This window comes from Theropithecus gelada, chromosome 13 (genome assembly GCF_003255815.1).
Source record: "Theropithecus gelada isolate Dixy chromosome 13, Tgel_1.0, whole genome shotgun sequence".
Classification (NCBI taxonomy): domain Eukaryota; kingdom Metazoa; phylum Chordata; class Mammalia; order Primates; family Cercopithecidae; genus Theropithecus; species Theropithecus gelada.
Window position 1 is genome coordinate 20,570,390 of NC_037681.1, and position 22,090 is coordinate 20,592,479.

The window sequence follows — 22,090 nt, forward strand, 5'->3', positions numbered from 1 at the left end:
TTCAGAGCTGTCAGACAGGGACGTTTAAGTCTGCAGAAGTTTCTGCTGCCTTTTGTTCAGCTATGCCCTGCCCCCAGAGGTGGGGTCCACAGAGGCAGCTGGGCCTTGTTGAGCTGTAGTGGCCTCCACCCAGTTCGAGCTTCCTGGCCACTTTGTTTACCTGCTCAAGCCTCAGCAATGGCGGACGCCCCTCCCCCAGCCAGGGCTGCCTCATAGCTGGATCTCAGACTGCTGCACTAGCAGTGAGCAAGGCTCCGTGGGCGTGGGACCCGCTGAGCCAGGCACGGGGTGTAATCTCCGGGTGTGCCATCTGCTACGACTGTTGGAAAAGCGCAGTATGTAGGGGGCAGTGTCCCGATTTTCCTGGTACAGTCTGTCACAGCTTTCCTTGGCTAGGAAAGGGAAATCCCCTGACCCCTTACGCTTCCCAGGTGAGGCAGTACCTCGCCCTGCTTCATGGGCTGCACCCACCGTCCAACCAGTCCCAGTGAGATGAACCAGGTACCTCAGTTGAAAATGCAGAAATCAGCCATCTTCTGCGTCGATCACGCTGGGAGCGGCAGACCAGAGCTGTTCCTATTCGGCCATCTGGGAATGGAATCCTATTGAAATGACTGCTGTAATTTTAATTTAATTGAAGAAGCTACCTTTTAAAATCTTTCCTGTCTTCTAATCAAAGCTGTGTTTTTCAGGTTTTTGTATTATCTAGACCATTACACGTTTCCTAAATACATACACGTTTATAGACATTTTGTACATACATGTTCAAATAGGCATTTCCTAAACAACGTCGCCTATGTGTTACTAGTTCTGTAGGAGATAGAAAAGGTGCTACTCCAAAAAGGATGCCAAATGGCAGAACTGGATTAAGGAAAGGCACCAAAAGTGTTTGTGCATCTTTGTGAATGTTGCAGTCATTAATGCTCTGCCGTGCAATATGAATCTCCCAAGAGAAATGGAGGGTGTGGTGTTCCCAAATTTATTTCACCATGGAACACTTCTGCCTCGGCTATAGAACAGTATTCAGTTCCACACAGAGCACTGCAAAACTTGGCCATATTTATTCAGTGTTTTTTGACACAGTCTCTGCCTGGAAGGTAGTGAAATCATGACCATCGGACTGACGACGACCACGACCACGTGGGTGTTGGTGTGTGTGTCACGCAGTGGCAGTGTTCATTGCAGTGTCTGTGCTGGTCCAGGTGCTGTGTATCACACACCTTCGCGGCACTCACCAGCAGCCCCGCCAAGTAGGTATTTTAAGGGGGGCCTTCTTGTCACGGTTATCCAGCGAGCAGTGGCAGGGTAGAGCTGAGATTCCTTCCAGAATCTGCACGATGCCCTTTCCACGTGTACCTCTCTCTGGCTGTGTGTGCACCCGTGCTCATCCAGACATGGATGGCACCTGTTCTGTGTGTGACTAACTCCATCTGGAAGAACAGAGGACCCCATCGTGACCGGTCTTTAGCTCTCCTCTTAAGGTCTTGCACACTGTGGCGTAATGATGGAGCCCACAGTTCATTGGCCCTTTCAAGTAGAAGGAATAGTTCTTGCCCATAAAAAGTCAAACTAGAAAGCCAGTAATGTCCAACTTCCAGAGGAGATTTTCTGCCTTGGAGCATAAGAGGTGTGTGCTGAGTTGTATGTCTGGCAAATAAGAATGTTGGAGGCCATACTTGGGCCCTGCAGCTCCCTCACTCCACCTGCACTTGCCAGATGCTGCTGTAGGCTCTGGGGACACTGCGGTGAGCAAACAATATCCTGGCCCTATGAGGGCCATCTTCCATTCAGGGGAAACATTGGATAAACAGGTTTTGTTGAATGCCCTAATCAGGGTACTGTGTTAGAGTACAAGGGAGGAAGGCAGAAGGAAGGATGCCACCTTGAATAGCATGGTCACAGAAGGCCTGTCTGAGGAGGAGCAATTTGAATGGGACCTTGAAGAAGACAAGGAGCCAAGGGGGCAGAGCTGGGAGGACATTCCAGGCAGAGGGAATCCCAAGTGCAGTCCTTAAGGTGAGGAAGCCAGCAGGAGGTGTCACGTTTCTAGATGAGGTCAGGGAGGTGGGCAGGACTCTCAGGCACAGAAGGCTCTGAATAGGCCGTGGCATTCTTTATTTTAATCTTGAGAACAGTGGGAAGGAGGGATCTTTAAATGGGGAACAACGTGTTTGGTTTGTGTTTTTAAAGCTCTCTGGAGAAGGGATTACAGGCAGAAAAGGGTAGGGCAAGTGGCTGGAGGGGAGACCCCCCCAAGATTGAGAGGCCAGCAAGGAGGGGAGGACAGGCCAATAGCTGGGAGGAAAGCAGGAGAGGATCTGTTACCAACACAAAAAGAAGAGCTTCTCCGGGAGGAGGAAGTGGACCAGTCTGCTCAGGGTATCGTAACTATCAAGGAGGGTGAGAAGAGGTGTGCCCCTCCATCCTTAGTTAACATGAGTCTGGAGTGTCAGGAGTCTTCATGCATGTTTGTTAATCTCAGTAACAATCCTGTTTCTTTGCCCTGGATACGTGTTCAAGATATTTGTAGGTGTCATCTTTTTAATCCTTGTAGTATCCTGTTGAAGTGTCATCTTGGAAGTTCAGTGAGTTGTCACGGGTCAGCTCACTAGGAAGTGGTGATACCAGAATGTGAACCAGTTTCCCGAAGCCCAGAGTGAAGCCACGCGAAAGTCAGCAGGGCGACTCCTCCCACTGGAGGCGAGTGGGCTGTGTTTCACCCGGTTCTCCTTTTCTAGGTTACGGCCTCCGCTGCCACAGAGCCATCATCACCATCTGCCGGCTCATTGGCATCAAAGACATGTACGCCAAGGTCTCTGGGTCTGTTAATATGCTCAACCTCACCCATGGCCTGTTCCATGGGCTCTCCAGACAGGTAACCCTTCCCCGGGGTCTGAAACAGAAGTTCTAGTTTGTATTTCAGTTGTGTGTGTTGGGGCTGCGATGCCCTGGGGCCTCCTGGCGATGCTTCCCTGGGGCCACCTGAGGAGTTGGGCATTCTTCGCTGTCTGTGACTACATCAGTTTAGTTAAATCCACTGACGAGTTCGTGAAAATTACCTTATAAAAAGTATTTCATGGGTTTTTCTAAGTAGCATTTTTTAAAGCCAATAATTACAGTCTACATGTTATTAGGAAAATAACCCATGCTTGTTCTAAAGCTCCAACAGTATGGAAAAGTAAAATCAAAAGAGAAAGTCTGTTTCCTAATTTAGTCCTTTCAGTTGGGGCTGGGGTGAAGCACTCGGGGCAGGCACAGTCCGTTCCCTGTTACCTGTGTAGGTGGTTCGGACTGATGCCTGGGTTGGTAGGGAACTCTGAACGTTAACATGCCAGGTTACCTGTGTAGGGGTTCGGACTGAGGGTTCGGACTGACGCCTGGGTTGGTGGAACTCTGAACATTAACATGCCAGGTTACTTTTCCTCATCAGTGGGAGCCCTAGGCCCGGCTCCCAGTCACCCACCATGGAGGGCAGGGCTGTGGCTGCACCGGCTCCCTGTTCTTGGGCAGCCGCCCTCCCTGCCCGGCGGGGCTGGCCTGTCTCTTGAAAGGATGGGTAGACCTCAGCATGGGTGGATGAGCAGAAAAGACAACCAGGTTCAGTAGGCTCCATTTGCTGACCCTGTTTAGCTGAGGACTCTGGCAGACTTCCTGACGCTTCAGGAGTACAGTAGTGGGTTTTAGTTAGAGTGATCCATGGAGAAATTTTACATGTCTCTGTTTCAAGTAGGAAAATTAAAAGAAAAGGAAGGCTTTGGGGAAAAGCCTTCTGTTTTCTGAACAGCTTTTGTGTGTGGGTACTGTCTAAACACCCTTCAGAGCACTTCCAAACGGAAACATTAGAGGTTTAATTAAGGTGTTGGTTTTAGATAGATGTTATTTATGATCCAGTAGACTTGTTCTGTTTTTGTTTTTGTTTGTTTGTTTGTTTTTGTTTTTTGAGACGGAGTCTCACTCTGTCACCAAGGTTTGGAGTGCAGTGGCTCCATCTCAGCTCACTGCAATGTCCGCCTCCTGGGTTCAGGCAATTCTCCTGCCTCAGCCTCCTGAGTAGCTGGGACTACAGGCACGTGCCACCACGCCCGGCTAATTTTTATATTTTTAATAGAGACGGGGTTTCACCATGTTGGTCAGGCTGGTCTTGAACTCCTGACCTCATGATCCACCTGCCTTGGCCTCCCAAAGTGCTGGGGTTACAGGCATGAGCCACCGTGCCTGGCCTAGGCTTGTTCTTTTATGTGATATTTTTGTTTTCTGTTAGTCTTTTCAACCTTCTGATGTAGTTACCATATATCATCTCTCCTAAAATGCCATCAGCTATAAAAGGTTGCATTATTTAATATGTCACTCAAAAAGGAAAAGATGCCACCAATTTAGCTGATGTGCTTTGATTGAAAGATACACCAATATAAGTTATTTTATTTTGTTTGTGGAATGGCTCATCTCTTTTCTAATTTCAAACATACATAGAATAGTGCAAGGCAGCCATAAGGCCCGGGATCACGGGATTGACGTAGCAGGTGTGTCACTGTACCATGAGTAACGTCTGCTGAACTGATCTGCCGGCTTCCAGATCTCTGTGTCTGCCCTCTGCAGTGAATCTCCATGGCCGTCACCCAGCTCATGACCAGTCTTGCTTCTTAGTACCACCCCCCGTTATTCTGAAGCAAATCTCAGACATTTTATTTCACCCCTGAATATTTTAGTATGTATCTTCGAAAAGATAAGGATTTAAAAAAATACCCTGTAATACTATTACCATACCTAAAAAATTAACAGTAACTTGTATCATCAAACATCCAATCAGTGTTCATACAAACGAACAAATTCCATTTGTTAGATGAAAAAAAAAATTTTTTTACACAATATGTTTGAATCAGCTTGCAGAACAGGTTAATGTATGTTTTTGCTATGCCTTTTAAATAGGTTCCCCTCGTCTCCCGCCCCCCTGCCCTGCCCCCTTAGGATTTTTTATTGAGGGAACCAGGTTGTTTGTTTTGTGGTGCTTCCTGGCCTGTTGCTGACTAAAATACCTGTAGGGTCCTTCGTGTCTTATCTCCCCTATGTTTACTGTAAATTGGTAGTTAGATATAGGGGGTTGGTGAGATTCAAGTGCAGTGTTTGGCACAGCATGGTGCATAATCAGGAGGGTTTAGAAGGCAAGAGACCAGAGGCCAAGGCCCTTCCTCTGTCCCAGTTTGGGGTGGGCAGATGCGGCAGGTGAGGCTGAAATGGCTCCACCCATGACAGGTTATTAGAGTTTAGCCACAAAACACATTAACCCAAATCCACTGACATGGCCTTTGAATTCCCCCAGGCTGCACTCTTCTGGCCTGTGGAAGTTCCCGCTCTTTATGTTGCAAATGTACTTCAGACCTAATCTGTTGTGAATCTCGTCTTGCCTAGGAAACCCATCAGCAGCTGGCTGATAAGAAGGGTCTCCATGTTGTGGAAATGCGGGAGGAGTGTGGCCCTCTGCCCATTGTGGTGGCCTCCCCCCGGGGGGCCCTGAGGAAGGATCCGGAGCCAGAAGAGGATGTTCCAGACATCAAACTGGACTGGCAAGACGTGAAGGCCGCGCAGGGGATGAAGCGCTCTGTGTGGGTTAATTTGAAGAGAGCCGCCACGTAAGCTCTCTGGCCTTGTGCAGCCAGTTCCCGTACCTCGGAGAGACCAGGAGAGACTCAGCCCCTCACAGCTTGGGGCGTGGCCTTGGTTTTTGTTTGTTTTAAGGAAAGTTTAATCTGTAAACTCTTCAGAAATAAATAATTACAGCGTTCACTTATTGAGCACATGTTATATGCCAATGTGATAGAACCTTTACATACATACCTCAGTTCAAGACTACTTTAAATATTCTTCCAAAGTAACAAAAGTAAATGAACTGGGGAGACGGGGCTACTAATTTGACCCGATCGGTAATAACGTACACGGTGGTAATCGCAGTTACAGCTGATCTATGTGAACTCATTCATCCCAAGTGAACGTGATTAACTTCATTTGACAGAGCAGTTAAGTGACTTGACTACCTTGAGGAACTGCCAAACTTTTCCACGGTGGAAATGGAAATTGTTGGCTACATTGGGAACGTTAAGTGGCGATTAATTGTACACCGTTGTATTTCCCTGAGGGCTGATGATGTTGAGCGTCTTTTCATGTGCTGATTGGCCATTTGTATATGTTTTTTGGAGAAATGTCTATTCAGGGCCTTCGCCCATTTAAAAAGTTATTTTTTATTATTATTGAGTTCCTTATAGTTTCTAGATATAAGCCCCTGTCAGATGCATGCTTTACAAAAGTTTTTACCCATTCTGTGGAACGTTTTATTTTTATTTCTTTGCATACTCTTTCTGCCCCACCCACGTCCTCTTTCTGGGACACTGATGACACAAATGTTCAATCTTTTATTATCGTCCGTGAGTCCCTGAGGCTCTTTTTATTTTTTTCTAGTCTGTTTTCTCTCTGTTGCTCAGTTTAGATAATTTCTATTGTTTTATCTTCAGAATAACTGGTTCTTTTCTCTTTCCATTCTGCTCTTGAACCATCCATGCAGTACTTTAACTTTGGCTATCATTGCATATTTCAGTTAAAATTTCCATTTGATTTCTTTTTTATATCTACTGTTTCTTTGCTGAGACTTTCTTTTTTTTTTTTTTTTTTTTTTTTTTTTTTTGAGACGGAGTCTTGCTCTGTCCCCCAGGCTCTGGGGTGCAGTGGCGCGATCTCGGCTCACTGCAAGCTCCGCCTCCCGGGTTCACGCCATTCTCCTGCCTCAGCCTCCCGCGTAGCTGGGACTACAGGCGCCCGCCACCTCGCCCGGCTAGTTTTTTGTATTTTTAGTAGAGACGGGGTTTCACCGTGTTAGCCAGGATGGTCTCGATCTCCTGACCTTGTGATCCGCCCGTCTCGGCCTCCCAAAGTGCTGGGATTACAGGCTTGAGCCACCGCGCCCGGCATTTGCTGAGACTTTCTATTTGCTGAGACTTTTTTTTTTTAATGGCTTCAAGAGTGGCTATAACTGCTCACTGAAGCATTTTTATGGTGGCTGCTTTAAAATCCTTGTCATCAGGTGGGTGTGGTGTCTCACGCCTGTAACCCCAGCACTTTGTGAGGCTGAGGCAGGAGAATTGCTTCAGCCCAGGAGTTTGAGATCAGCCTGGGCCACAAAGTGAGACCTCATCTCTACAAAAAATAAAAGTAAATGTGAAAGTTAGACACACATGGTGGTGTGCGCCTGTAGTCCCAGCTCCATAGGAGGCTGAAGTGGGAGGATCGTTTGATCGCAGGAGGTTGAGGCTGCAGTGAGCCTTGTTCATGCCACTCCAGCCTGGGCAGCAGAGCGAGACCTTGTCTCCAAAAAAAAAAAAAATTCTTGTCATAAAGTTTCAACATCTGTGTCATCTTAGTGTTGACATCCCTTGAGGTTTTTTCTCATTCAAGTTTACAATGTCCTGGTTCTTGTTATGATGAGTGACTTTGGCTGTATCCTGGACATCCTCACTGTTATGTTATGAAGCTCTGGCACTTATTTAAATCTGTCAGCATGCTTCCTCTGACGGTGCTGGTGTGGGATGGGGCCCTGGCTCCTTACTGCCTGGTGAGGATGGAGATCCAGGTTTCCTACTGCCGCTGTCCTCAGGACCTCTGCTGATGCCTTTCTGCTGGAAGTAGGAGGAGCACCCTGATGACATGGGATAGGGAGAAGTCCATGTTAGGCTGGATGGTGAAAGTTTTCAGCCTGTGACATTATCTGGTGAGGGTGAGGTCCCTTTTTTTCCCTGTGGTATTTTGCTAGAGTAAGGTAGTTATTTCCTGAAAGTTACCTGTCTTGTTAGTTTACCTTCTTTCCTTAAATACCTAACAAATACGAAGACAATGAACTTTAAGCAATAAAGGACAATGATCCTTTGGAGAGGGGAAACAAAATTATTCGTCCTTACTATCTGCAGAAAGTCTGTGGCTCTAGGAAGCGTTACCCCATCAGGACCTGGCGGTCTCCTGGAGTTGAGGTGCGGTTGGGCAGCCGAAATGTCTAGAGTTCACGGGGAGAATGCCTTGGAGGAGAGAGTTGCACAGCAGAACTAAGATCTGCAGAGTTTCCATTAAATATTTAGTTACACACTAACAGTGCATGCCTGTGAGGAAACTCATCCAAAAGAATTAGAAGGAACAGTGTTTGGAGCAGAAAATAGTGTCAGCAGCCACGGTGGAAAACCTTGTAATCTAGGTGGCATTGGAAGAGAACTAAGATGCCCTACGAGTAGAAAAATTAACTATATATAAAAACTACCCCTGGTCCCAACTCAGAAAGCTTAAAAACAAGACCAAACTGGAACACAGCTGTTTCCAAGTAACTTCATTGTGTTCCAGAACAAAGCTGAAGAATATAGGAATACCAAAAATATACCCAATAAAGTAAAATATACAATACTCGGCATCAAATAAATCACTAGGCAGCCAGGCGCGGTGGCTCACGCCTGTAATCCCAGCACTTTGGGAGGCTGAGGCAGGCGGACCACCTGAGGTCGGGAGTTTGAGACCAGCCTGACCCACATGGAGAAACCCTGTCTCCACTAGAAATACAAAATAATTAGCCAGGTGTGGTAGCACATGCCTGTAATTCCAGCTACTTGGGAGGCTGAAGGCGGGAGAATCGCTTGAATCAGGGAGGTGGAGGCTGTGGTGAGCCAAGATCATGCCATTGCACTCCAGCCTGGGCAACAACAGTGAAACTCCGTCTCAAAAAAAAAAAAAAAAAAAAAATCACTAGGTATGCAAAGAAACGAGAACATAAGCTCATAATGAAGGGAAAAATCAGTCCATCAAAACTCACCCAGGAATGGCACAATCAGTAGACAAGGACATTAAAGCAGGTATTATGACCGTGTTCCATATGTTCAAAAAGCTAGAGAGAGAAACATACTAAGTAGAGGCGTGGAAGATACAAAACACCAAGTTGAACCTCTAGAGATGAAAACTGCAATATCTGATGAAAAACACTGAATGGGGCTGACAGCAGATTGGACATCTTAGAAAAAGATATGAAAGAATTTGAAGACAGCAACTTAAACAGGAAAACGACTGAAGAAGAGTTGGTAGGAGAAATTGGGCATTAGAGAACTATGGGACAACTTTGGGAGACAAATGTGTGTGTAATTGGAGTCCCTGGAGAAGGGAGGTATAAAAAAATTTTTGAAGAACTATGTCTGGGCACAGTGGCTCACGCCTGTAATCCCAGCACTTTGGGAGGCCGAGGCGGCTGAATCACGAGGTCATATGTTCGTGACCAGCCTGGCCAACATGGTGAAACTGCATCTCTACTAAAAATACAAAAATTAGCCAGCCATGGTGGCAGGCACCTGTAACCCCAGCTACTGCGGAGGCTGAGGCAGGAGAATCACTTGAACCCGGGAGACGGAGGTTGTAGTGAGCCGAGACCACACCACTGCACTCCAGCCTGGGCAACAGAGCGAGACTCCGTCTCAAAAAAAATTTTTTTTTCCGAAGAAATAATAGCTGAGTTGATGGCAACTACTGAGACCCAATGAATACAATAACTGTATCAATCAAATTTCAACTAGCAGTAAGGAGGAAATTTTAGAAGTGAGGAAGGGAGAGAAGATTAGGTACAGAGGAACAAAGGTAAAGATGACAGCAGCTTGCTTGTAGGAAACAGTGAAAGGTACGAGACAGGGAAACACAGCTTTAAAGTATGGAAAGAGACATTACCAACCTGGAATTCTTTACCTAACGAAAATTTCTTTCAAAAATGAAGGCCAAATGGAGGGTGTTCCAGACATAAAATCTGAAAGAATCAGCAGCCCTGCGTTACAAGAGTTGTTAAAGGAAGAAAGTAACATCCCTTCTGTGCAGATAGATGGACACTAGAAATGATGACTAGGTTATTATATGCATAAAAACTTTCATATATCCTTTTATTTAGGTATCTTTAACACCTAATTGACCACTTAAAGCAAAAATAATCATGTATTGTGGTTTCCAACGTGCAGAGGTAAAATCTATGGTAATAGCCCAAAGGCAGAGGGGAGAAAGGGAAATACGTAGTCATGCGGTTCTTACATATTGGAAGTCGTGTAGTATCATAGGAAGGTGGATTGGTTTAAGTTAAAGATGTGCACTAAAACTTCGCCCTAAAGGAATCACTGAAGTAACACAGTTACAGCTATTAAGCCAACAAAGAGGATACAAAAGCAATCTTAAAACTTTTTTATGAAGAAGTTTTAAGATTGTATTCTAAAAGAAAGCAAGAAAAGAGGAACAAGGAACTGGTGAAATAAATAGAAAAGACGCAAGATAGTAGATTTAAACCCAGCCATGTCATCATCACCTAAAGTGTAGATGGTCTAAATGTGTCCATTGTAACCAGTCGGTTGATGGTGTTGCTTTCACCTGTGTCCTTACTGATGTTCCTCCTGCTAGATCTGTTTCTGAGAGGGGTGTTGATGTCTCTAACCTGTAATACTGGATCCCTCTATTTCTCCTTGCAGTTCTATCAGTTTTTGCCTCATGTATTTTTTGATGCTCTGTTGTTCATTAAAGATTGTAATCCAACCTAGGCAAATGGTGAGACCTCATCTCTACAAAAAAATTACAAAATTAGCCAGGCCTGGTGGTGCATGCTTGTAGTCTCAGCTACAGGGAAGCTTAGGCAGGAGGACTGTTTGAGCCTGGGAAGTTGAGGCTGTAATGAGCCATGTTTGTACCCCCAAAAACAAGGATATGTCTTCTAGGAAAATCGACCCCTTGTCATCATGTCATCTTCCTATATGCTTGCTAATTTTCCTTGCTCTGAAGTCAACTCTGTCTGAAATTAATATAGCTGCTCCCACTTTCTTTTGATTCGTGTTAGCATGATATGTCTTTCTCCATTCCGTTACTTTTAATCTACATGCATTTTTATATTTAAAGTGGGTTTATTGTAGACAGTATATACTTGATTCTTGATTTTTGATCAAGAATCAAAATCTCCCTTCTGACAATCTGTCTTTCCATCTGTGTATTTAGAACTTTGACATTTACAGTAATTCTTGATAGAATTGAAGTACTGTCTGCCATAACATTACTGTTATTTGCTGCCCTCGCTCTTTGTTCCTATTTTTGTTTTCCACTTTTCCTGCCTTTTGATTCCATATTCTCTCCTTTCTTGGCATATACTCTTCTTTTTTTTTTTTTTTTTTTTAAACTTTCCTTAGTGTTTACCCTAGATCTTGCAGTACACATTTGCAACTAATCCAAGGCCAATTTCAAATAACAGTATATTGCTTCTTGGGTAGTGCGAGTACCTTGCATTAATAAAGTATTCCTAATTCCTCCCTCTTGTCCCTTGCTGTCATTCATTTTACTTATATAAACTATACTCATCAAGTACGTTGTTGCTATTACTATTTTGAACAAACCGTTATCTGTTAGATCAATCAAGAAAAGTTTTTATTTTCCTTTCACCTGTTCCTCCTTTGATGCTTTTCCTTTGTGTAGAACCAGTTTCTGACTTAGGTCATTTTCTTCTCTCTAAAGAACTGTTAACATTTCTCACAAGGCATCAAATTCCGTGTTGTCTGAAAAAATCTTTATTCTCCTGTGCTTTTGAAGGATAATTTCACAGGATACAGAATTGTAGGTAGCGGGGTGATTTTTTCTCTCTCACCACTTTAAATATTTCACTCCACTCTTGCTTGCGTGGTTCTGGGGAGAAGTTGGATGTAATTCTATTTTTACTCTCTATAGGTAGGATGTTTTTTCCTCTAGTTTTCAATATGTTTTAAAAACTATTTCTTTATGTGAAATATTGCACATTCATGATACTCTCTAGTCAGAAGTTCTTTGAAACGATGCTGTCGCCTTGGCCATTCAAAGAATGGAGTCATCTGACTCATGCGTTGTGCAAATGGCCTTGCAGATAGCATAGGTTTTGTTTTTGCTTTTGTGTTTTTGAGATGGAGTCTTGCTCTGTTGCTGAGGCTGGAGTGGAGTGCAGTGGCGCGATCTTGGCTCACTGCAACCTCCACCTCCTTGGGTTCTCGTGCCTCAGCCTCCCCAGTAGCTAGGATTACAGGCATGCACCACCATGCCTGGCTAATTTTTGTATTTTTAGTACAGACAGGGTTTCACCATGTTGGCCAGGCTGGTCTTGAATTCCTGACAAGTGATCTGCCCACCTTGGTCTCCCAAAGTGCTGGGATTACAGGTTCGTGAGCCACCACACCTGGCCAATAAAAAAAAGGACTATTGATACGCAATACAGATGGATCTCAAAATGCATTGAGTGTAAGAAGTAAGACCAAAAAGTGAGCACATGCTGTATGATTTCATTTCTATAAAATTCTAGGAAGTGCAAACTAGTCTACAATAACAGAAAGTGGATCAGCAGTTGCCTGGGGCTGGGTGGGGGTAAGATGGGTGTGAGGGAAGGATTACAAAGGGGCATGAAGCAACTTTTATGGGTGACAGATATGTTCAACAAATTGGTTGTGGTGATGGTTTCACAGTGTATGTATATATCAAAACTTACCCAAGAGTACACTTTTTTTTTTTTTGAGACAGAGTCTCGCTCTGTCGCCCAGGCTGGAGCGCAGTGGCACGATCTTGGCTCACTGCAAGCTCCGCCTCCTGGGTTCCCGCCATTCTCCTGCCTCAGTCTCTTGAGTAGCTGGGACTACAGGTGCCGCCACCACGCCTGCCTAATTTTTTGTATTTTTAGTAGAGACGGGGTTTCACCGTGTCCACCAGGATGGTCTCGATCTCCTGACCTCCTGATCCTCCCGCCTTAGCCTCCCAAAGTGCTGGGATTACAGGCTGAGCCTGCGTGCCCGGCCAAGAGTACACTCTTTAGTGTGCAGTTTATGCTAAACATCTTTACAACCACCAGGGGGCAGGAAGAGCTTCCCAAATATATTAGTCCCTGTTTACTGAATGCGCAATGTAGACACTGATGATTCTAGTAGAAACCTCTCTGTCCTTTCAGTGAAATAGTTTGCAGTTAGACATGCTTGTGTCCGGGCCAGGCGCGGTGGCTCACACCTGTAATCCCAGCACTTTGGGAGGCTGAGGCAGGCAGATCACGAGGTCAGGAGATCCAGACCATCCTGGCCAACGTGATGAAACCCCGTCTCTACCAAAAATACAAAACCTAGCTGGGCGTGGTGGCACATGCCTGTAATCCCAGCTTCTTGGGAGACTGAGGCGGGAGAATCGCTTGAACCAGGGAGTCGGAGGTTGCGGTGAGCCAAGATTGCGCCACTGCACTCCAGCCTGGGCAACACAGGAAGACTCCATCTCAAAAAAAAAAAAAAAAAAGCAAAAGAAAGAAAAGAAAAGAAATGCTTGTGTCCTACAGAGATAATCACTTCTGTTTGAAATGCTAGATGTGGGATCTTCAAGGGGTGTAAGTACCCGCTAGCAACATGATTAAAGTTAAGCTTCCAGATTTGCATGACAAAGACTACCTTGAAAGAATCGCATTTGCTTCTCTTCCTCTCCTGAGCAGTTTTCAAACACCTTTCAGCTGCAGATCATGCATTCATACTGCAGTTTATCACTAGCCTAAAGTGTAAGTCAGGGTCAGGGTTGTGGGGCAAAGGCAGGACGCACACCAGATCTGGGGACTGCCCCTTGAAAATTCATCAACTTGCTGTGTGACGTCAGTCGTGTTGCTTAAGTCTTCTGTCCGCCCCCGGCACCCTCCACCACCATCTTAGCTTTCTGAAAGTAATGAGCTCTCCACCGCGTGAGCGTTACGTAAGATCCACACCGTCAGCCAGCGTAGCACGGGTGGAGAGGAAAGCATCTTGCTGGGTGTCATCGGTGGCTGATGGGCTGCAGGGGACAAACAGCAGCTCAGGGAGTGGAGCCTTCTGAGCTCCTCCTAGACCTGAGGTGTGTGAGTTGGAGCCATCCTCTCAACAGCCCAGTGCCGCTACTTCTAAAAGGCTCTTTTTTTTTTTTTTTTTAAATTTTTAGTTTTTTTAGGGACAGAGTCTCGCTCTGTTGCCCAGGCTGGAGTGTAGTGGTGTAAACAGCTCACTGCAGCCTCAACTTCCTGGGATAAAGCGATCCTGTACTTCAGCCTCCCAGGTAACTGGCCACAGGTACATGCCACCACACCCAGTAATTTTTTTTTTTCTTTTTGTAGAGACAGCATCTGGCTTTCTTGCCTAGGCTGGTCTTGAACTCCTGTGCTGAAGCAATCCTCCCGCCTCAGCCTCCCGAACTGCTGGGATTACAGGCGTGAGTGACTGTGCCCAGCCAGAGGCTCATTTATTTTTAGAAAGAGGCCAGCAAATGAGAACTGAGCCGTAGGTGCAGGCAGAAGCAATGAGTGTCTACGCCGCACAGCACTGTCACTGGCTGCCACAGCTCTACAGCCTGCGACAGGCAGAAGCACCTCGGCCTTTTTCTTAGCACTCAAATCAGTGATTCTGGACCCTCAGAGATTTGCTCATTACTTTGATGTTGATTGATCTCCTCATGCTTACCTAGAATATTGTTTGGTGAGTATTAGTGTCCTGTCACTTTAAGGTGGTTTTTTTTTTCAATGTGCTGACATTTATTGAACACTTGACCTGTGCTTGACAGTGTTGTAATCCACTTACATATTTAAATTAATAACCTTGAGCACTTCGATCCCCAAATTAAAAAACTTGCTCAGGCCGGGCGCGGTGGCTCAAGCCTGTAATCCCAGCACTTTGGGAGGCTGAGACGGGCGGATCATGAGGTCAGGAGATCGAGACCATCCTGGCTAACACGGTGAAACCCCATCTCTACTAAAAAATACAAAAAACTAGCCGGGCGAGGTGGCGGGCGCCTGTAGTCCCAGCTACTTGGGAGGCTGAGGCAGGAGAATGGCGTAAACCTGGGAGGCGGAGCTTGCAGTGAGCTGAGATTCGGCCACTGCACTCCACCCTGGGCGACAGAGCAAGACTCCGTCTCAAAAAAAAAAAAAAAAAAAAACTTGCTCAACACATAGCTGGTAAGAGGTGAGGACAGGGTTGACACCCAGGCAGGCAGGCCCAGTGCCCAGCTCCTAAGACCAGGCTGCCCCAGTGAGGCTGGACAAGTTCCCTTACCTGGGAATAGCTCAGAGAGTGGAGGAGAAGCAAGGGTTTCAAAGGCCTTTGAAGGAAAGCTCAAGGAGCGCTGAGGAGTGAAAGGATTTTTGCGTAGGGTCGTAAGGGACAGTAGGAGGTGTGCGTGTGCGTGTGCATGCACACACTGAGTAGAGGGCGAAGGGACTGTGGCGTGGGGGAGCTTGGCTAGTTCAGAGCTGAAGCTGGATTGTTTGTGGGAGCCACGTGAGTCCCGAGCCCTCTGTCCTGAGCGGTGCACACAATTCAGCGATAACCAGGTCCGCGCGTGTTTTGTCTTTCCACAGTGTCTGACTCTGATTGATGTTATTTCAATCACAGGGGCCATGAGTACCTTAGTACTTAGTTCTCCTTAGTACTTAGTTCTCCTTAGTACTTCGTTCTCCTTAGTACTTCCTGTTCACTTCCCCAGTCAGAGCACACATGCTCCAGCCACTCCACCAGCCAGTCAGCATTACAAGCCATGCAGAGTCATATACTTAATCAATATATAGATGTTATAGATTCAACATTCCACAACACACAGTAACATTTAACATGAAGAGAAGGGCGGTAGGAGAAAGGTTAACAAATCAGTCCAAGGAGAGTAACAGAGAAAAAGAAATCTCTCGGTGTGGGCTGGTGCAACCTTCAGTACTTGCAGGAAGCGTCTTTGATGTGGGCAGATGTCAGGTGCTGATCGCCAGTGGCTGTAAGACTGGGTCTGTTCAGACGGCCATTTGCGGCTGCTGAAGTCCTGCTCTTATGGCCACGGTGTCCTCTGATGAGGACTGAGTGGAGGAGCGTGCTTGGTTATGCCCTTGTCCGGCTGGATGCAGTCTTTATTGACCAGGCAAATATCTGGTCCCTGTTAGCACAGTGTCCTACGGTGTGTAAGATGCAGGCTTTTTCTAAGGCGGAGTTGGTTATGTCAAGGGTGCTGTATACACCGGGACGCACAGTGGTTGCGGAGGCTCGTGGGGAGGGGGAAGGGAGAGGACCCCGGCAGCTGCACAGGCCCCGTAGGGTGTGTGGGACGCCCCGCCGTAGTCCTGGGGCTCTGCGATGTCCCCAGCTCTGCCCAGCGGGCTGCTGAACCCTGGTGGGGTCCCTGCAGGTGGGGGGCGCCCCGCCAGGGTAGCGGCCGGAGAACCCCTCCGTTCCGCCAGGCGCTCCGGGAGGAGCGGGCGGGGTGCGCCGGCGTTTGGGACGCTGGTGGCGCCTGCTGGGACCTGGGAGCGTCCCCTGACCCCCCCTCGGGCTGCGGCGCGCTCGGCCGCCGGGGGGAGCCTTCGTTCCCGGTCCCCGGCGGTCCCACCCCTTAGCTGCTGCTGGTTCGAGGAGGGGTCTGCGCGGGTCCAGACGTCCCCGCCTGAACAAGGCGCCTTCTGGAGGGCGCGAGCCAGCGAGCCCCGCTCGGTGTTTGCTCCGCGAACGCCCCTTGCTGGCCCGAACTGAGCTGGGCGCTGGCGTTTCCCGAGAGGGCTGGGGCGCCCGTCCCACCGGGGGAGCTGCACCCGGGGAGCTGCACCCGGGAGACGCCCCCTGCCAGGGGTGACCTCGGGGGCGGGGCCGGCCTGAGGGTGGCCGGGGGCTCAGCACTCAGCACTGATTGTGGGGTTTTTTGTTATTATTTCTGATTTTTGAGACGGTTTTTTGCTTTTGACCCCTAGGCTGGAGTGCAACGGTGCAATCTCGGCTCACCGCAACCTCCGCCTCCCGGGTTCAAGCGATTCTCCTGCCTCAGCCTCCGGAGTAGCTGAGATTACAGGCACCCGCCACCACGCCCGGCCAATTTTTGTATTTTTAGTAGAGACGGGGTTTCACCATGTTGGCCAGGCTAGTTTCGAACTCCTGACCTCAGGTGATCCACCGGCCTCGGGCTCCCACCAAAGTGCTGGGATTACAGGAGTGAGCCACCGCTCCCGGCCGATTGTGGTTTTTAAAACAACCTGAAGTGGAAAAACACTCACGAGCTTCACTTTCAAGCATAAAGTAGGATGCAGGAACTGGGTGGCATTGGAAAGCTTCAGAAAGTTCCTTCTTGGATGCATGGTGCAATGAGACCCCCCACAGACTAAGGGTCAGGAAGAGAAAACAATTTGCTGTTCAGATGATGAGATAGGGGTGCAGCCTCTGCAGTGTAGTCAGTGAATTAATAATAAAAAGGGGGTTGTGTGGCCTGGGGCTGCTCTTGCTTCCTCTAGGTCCTCAGTTTCCCCATCTGTAAAACTAAGGGACAGACCAGACTGCATGATCCTTAACTGGGGCTGAGGCTACAGCCTTAGGCTTCCCGGGTGCGGATCTTCATATTCCCTGGGCACAGCGCCTGAGCACAGATTCCTCTGTGGGGAGATGGACTCACCTCCCTGGGAACCATGCTGCCATGCCGTAAGTATCTGCCCAAGCAAGCAGCTCTGAGCCCTCACCTGAAGGTTCATCTTTGGCAATGGGATTCCTTGGAAAGAAAGCTGCCCCTTAACCCCGGGGGCTGCCATGGGGTGCCCACATAGCAGGGCTGCTATATTTTTTTCTTATCCCTGGAGAGCAGCTCAATTCATGTCCAGTAAACACAAACCCAGAGGCCCTTTCTTGATAAACGCTGCAGATACAACTGAAAAACTGGCTCAGATCTTCACCTTACAAATGCAGCTGCTGCTTCAGACATGGTGCTGCCCCCAGGCCTATGGGGATTCAACTCATAGACTCATGTGAGCACACATGTAACCCATGGCATCCTCAAGGTCTGGGACAGCAGGCCAGAGTGGCTCTCTCTGCCTCCTAAGGCTGGCCCTGGAGAAGTCGCTTGGGGCACATGTCGGGGGTGGGGGGGAAGGTCACCAAAGGGACGGGAAATCACCACCAGCATGACCGAGATCATTCCTAGAAGGCAAGCAGCAACCTACCTGCGAGGCTTTCTGTGGCTTTCAGGAAGCCCTTGGATGCCTGTCCGTTAAAAGAGGAGTCATTCAAGCCCTTCACGAATGCGGGTGCCACAGTGGCCTTCAGAGGAGGGCTCACGGCCCTTCCTGACGTCCCCTTGGTGCTTGGCTCCCCTGCCCTCTGCAGTCTCGTCCGGAACTCTGACTGCTGTCCTGCTCCTTTCAGCGGTTCTGTGGCATTGCCCTTCTCAGTCCGGCCTGAGCTCCTAGGCAGCAAGGCTTCCCCTCCGACCCCCAGCAGCCTTCAGCCGCCTGCCCTGGGGGCTTTGCTCCTGCCTCTGGGACCCCGGGCTATAACCCTGCCTCCAGGAGCCTTCGTCACCTGCCCCCAGGGTTGGGCAGGGTCTCCCTCCCAGCAGAGCCATCCTGGCTGCCCTCAGGCTGTGGCTCCCACCAGAGGCTGACAGACTCCAGCAGAGCCAGAAATGGCCCCCTTGGCGGTTCCACCTGGCCCTCCCTTCCGTTAACAAGAACGCAGCCCGAGTTGTTGCTCGTTGTTACCCGCTGTGCAGCAGTTTCCAAAGAAACTGCTTCAAAGCACGGGGCAGGGAGGGCTCCACAGGGTTTGGAGGCGGAGGCAGCCTGGAAACAGCTGTCAAAGCTCTGAGGGAAGGTGCAGGAGCAGAGCTGGCTGCGCTCTGCCTGGTGAGTTCCAACAAAATGGGATGTCGGTTGGTGGAGAAGCAGCAAAAGTGCCTCTGAAGTGTCCTTGAGAAGGTCGTGGTCGCTTCTCAGAAAGGGTATTTACCATGGACCACGCAGAATTTCCCAGCTGGGCGCCTGGGGCGTGGGGAACGTGCTGTTGAGCACAGGGGCATCTGAGAGCATTTGGAGACTGCTGGCCTTCACCTCACACAGCCTCAGGTGCCTGGTGTGCTCTCCTCTCCAGATGGCCGTGTGGCCAGGGCTTCTTGTGCCCTTGGGCTGTGCAGGAGTAAAATCCCCTTTCCTCCCCACAGGAAGCCATGTGGGCTTCAGCCGCCGTTTTGATTTGAGCCTATGAATCAGACGCTGGCCAGCTGACCCTCCATAGCCCCTGCCTACGCCTAGGGAAGGACCGTGGGGTCAGCCATGCTGCTGGTCGGGTATCGTGGGCTTGTTCATGGTGTCTTTGTGGGCCTGACAGATGCCTTTGAGGCCATCAACACCCAGACCCTTCCACTCAATGTTGGGCAGGCTGAGAACTCTTCTAAGAATCTTAAGAGTCAGCCTGAAGTGTGGGGTAGGGTGGGGCTTCACTAGGATGGCAGCCACGGTGCCCTCACCCTCACCCCAGGCAGTTTCATGGTCAAAAGGCTCACTCTGTCCCAGGCCCTCCTCTCTAATGTTGCCCTCCCTGTCACAGACTGGGATGACTCAAGTCCTGGACTGCACCCGGGCCAGCTGTCACCCAAGTGGGGTGGGAGTGGGGTGACTGCCTGCCCAGCGGTCAGGGCAGCAGCTACCCAGCTGCTCATTAACTCAGAGGCGGCCACTGGCTCCAGGGAGGCCCTCTCCCCAGGACTTCCCAGCCTGTCCATGCTCGAAGATCTCTGTTTAATATATGTATTTTTTAAATTCGCACATTGGTCCTCTACCCAAGACACATATTAATAGTAGGTATACTTCTAGTAGCTGTCGATGGAGACAGAGGTTTATAAAACGCTGCTCTGAGGTCAGCAGTGTTTTTAACGTAGGCACCATGAGCACAGGTATACATTTTGAAAAACAACACTGGAGGGTATAAGGGGCTTGGACTGCAGATGAATATGCAGAGCTAGTTCCCAGGGCCCTCAGGATGGAAGCCACAGGTTTAGAGTCCCCTTGAGTCCCCAGTGAGAGCTGGACTCAGCAGCGTGCACCCACACACACATTCCTGCTTCACGTGGGCTAGAATTAGCATGGTGACCATGCCATCTCTGAGACCTTCCAGGAGCCCCTTGATCTCATTGATGATGAGGCTGAGGCCAGGACCTTCCAGTACCTTCTCAGTCAGTGGTTTTCAAACCTGGCTGACCATAAATGAACCTTCTGAAAAAGCTCTTTAAAAATGCAGATTTCTGGCCAGGTGCAGTGGCTTACCCCTGGAATCCCAGCGTTTTCAGAGGCCGAGGCAGGGAGACTGCTTAAAGCCAGGAGTTCGTGACCAGCCTGGGCAACATCGTGAGACTGTGTCTTTACAAAAAATAAAAAGTAACTGGGCGTGGTGGCATGCACCTGTAGTCCCAGCTACTTAGGAGGCTGAGGCGGGAGGATGCTTGAGCCCAAGAGTTCAAGGCTGCAGTCATCTGTGATTGCACCACTGCACTCCAGCCTCGGCAACAGAGAGAGACCCTGTCTCAAAAAAAAAAAAAAAAAAAAAAAAAAATGCAGATTTCAAAGTCCCTTACCTGTTACCTGGCAACTGAATCCGAATTTCCAAGGCTTGGGTCCTGGGCTGTATTTTTTAAAGCTCCCAAGTCCAGGCAACACACAAAACAAAATGGCATGTTAATTCCATGGATGCATCCAAAGGTGAAAATCCCAAAAAAATCATGGCACATCTATAGAACATTACAGTAGTCCTGTGGTGGAACCTTCTGAAATAAGAATTATTCCCTTTTCTGGGTGAAGCTTTTCTTTGATTCCTTTGGTATCTGACAGATGAAGTTTTGAGACACCAACAGATGGAGGCCAGTTAAAAGGCTGCTCATCTCTGGTCATCTCTCTTTCAAGGTGCAGTTTCTCCTGAGCCTAAATGTCCTGGACTCCAGAACTGGCGGCTCATGTGGCCCCGCAGGTGGACACAGAAGGGTTTGGCTGCAATCCACAGGCGGGCTCTGAGAGTGCGACTTGGCCTCCCGAAGTGCTGGGATTACAGGTGTGAGCCACCGCGTCCAGCCAGGTTCGTTCTTTTCATGTTGCTGAGTTTCCGGAGTTCTCTATATATTCTGTATATTAATCTCTTATCAGATGCATGATTTGCAAATATGTTCTCCCATTCTGCTGGTTGTGTTTTGCTCTGTTGATGTTGCCTTTTGGTGCACAAAACTTTTAAATATTTATGAAGTCCAATTTGCCTACTTTTTCTTTTGTTGCCTGTGCTTTTGGTATCATATCCAAGCAGCCGTGGTCAAACCCAACGGTGTGAACTCACACTGTCAACAAGTCTTTTTGTTGCCCACTTAGTGCCCCTTTGTTTGCATTTGGTGCTTTGTGTCCAGTGACCCTCAAGCACAGTGCTGAAGTGCTGTCGGATGCTCGAGAGTGCTTCCATGTGCCTTGTGGAGAAAATACACGTGTTCGACCAGCTTTGTTCAGGCGTGAGTTACAGTGCTGTTGGCTGTTATTTCGGCGTTAATGAATCAATGACATACGTTACATAAGGGTGTCTCTAAACAGAAATTCACATAAAACAAGATTACGTATTTCTCAGCTGACAAAAATATTGTGGCCATAGGCTCATAAGAACCTCATCCTCTATTTATCCTGCGAGCAGCAGTTCAGTATTCCCTAATTCAGTGTTTGTGGTGAGTTTATAGAACGTAACTCCTGTGATTAACAAGAATTGAGTGTATCTATCTATCATCATCTAATAGAAAATATGAAAAATTATTTGAATCCACACTTCACAAAAGAAGCTATACAAATAGCCAATAATGACACAAAAAATTGTCCAACATCATTAATTGTTGGGGAAATGCGTATTAAAACCTCAAAGGGCTACCACTACGTACCCATAAGAATGGCTAAAATCTTAAAAGATTGATAATAGAAGATGTGGAGAAACTGGAACTCTCATACTTTTTGGTGGGAATGGAAAACGGTACGACCATTTCGGAAACCATTTTGATGGTTTCCTATAAACCTAAGATTCACTGACAATTTGACTTGGCCACTCTACAACTAGATATGCCCACACAGAGACTTTTACGTGAATATTCCTAGCAGCTTTAGTCATAATAACTAAAACTGAACCAAGCCAAATGTCCATTGGCAGATGGATGAATAAATAAAGACATATTCATGCAATGGGTTACTGGGGGAAAACAGCAATAAGAAGAAATGAACTCTGAAGTGCTCAAAACATGAATGACTTTCATGCACATC

The 22,090-nt window shown here is 47.9% G+C and overlaps 1 protein-coding gene across 1 annotated transcript in view; it reads left to right on the forward strand.

The window, feature by feature from the left end:
- The window catches only part of MRPS5 (mitochondrial ribosomal protein S5), a 33,686-nt gene extending 27,905 nt beyond the window's left edge, over positions 1-5,781 (forward strand). Inside the window, exons 11-12 of the mRNA XM_025353892.1 lie at positions 2,739-2,875; positions 5,407-5,781. Coding sequence (XP_025209677.1) covers positions 2,739-2,875; positions 5,407-5,631 — 362 coding nt within the window. The 3' untranslated portion in view covers positions 5,632-5,781. The remainder of the gene's footprint in view (positions 1-2,738; positions 2,876-5,406) is intronic.
- The last annotated feature ends 16,309 nt before the right edge of the window (positions 5,782-22,090 follow it).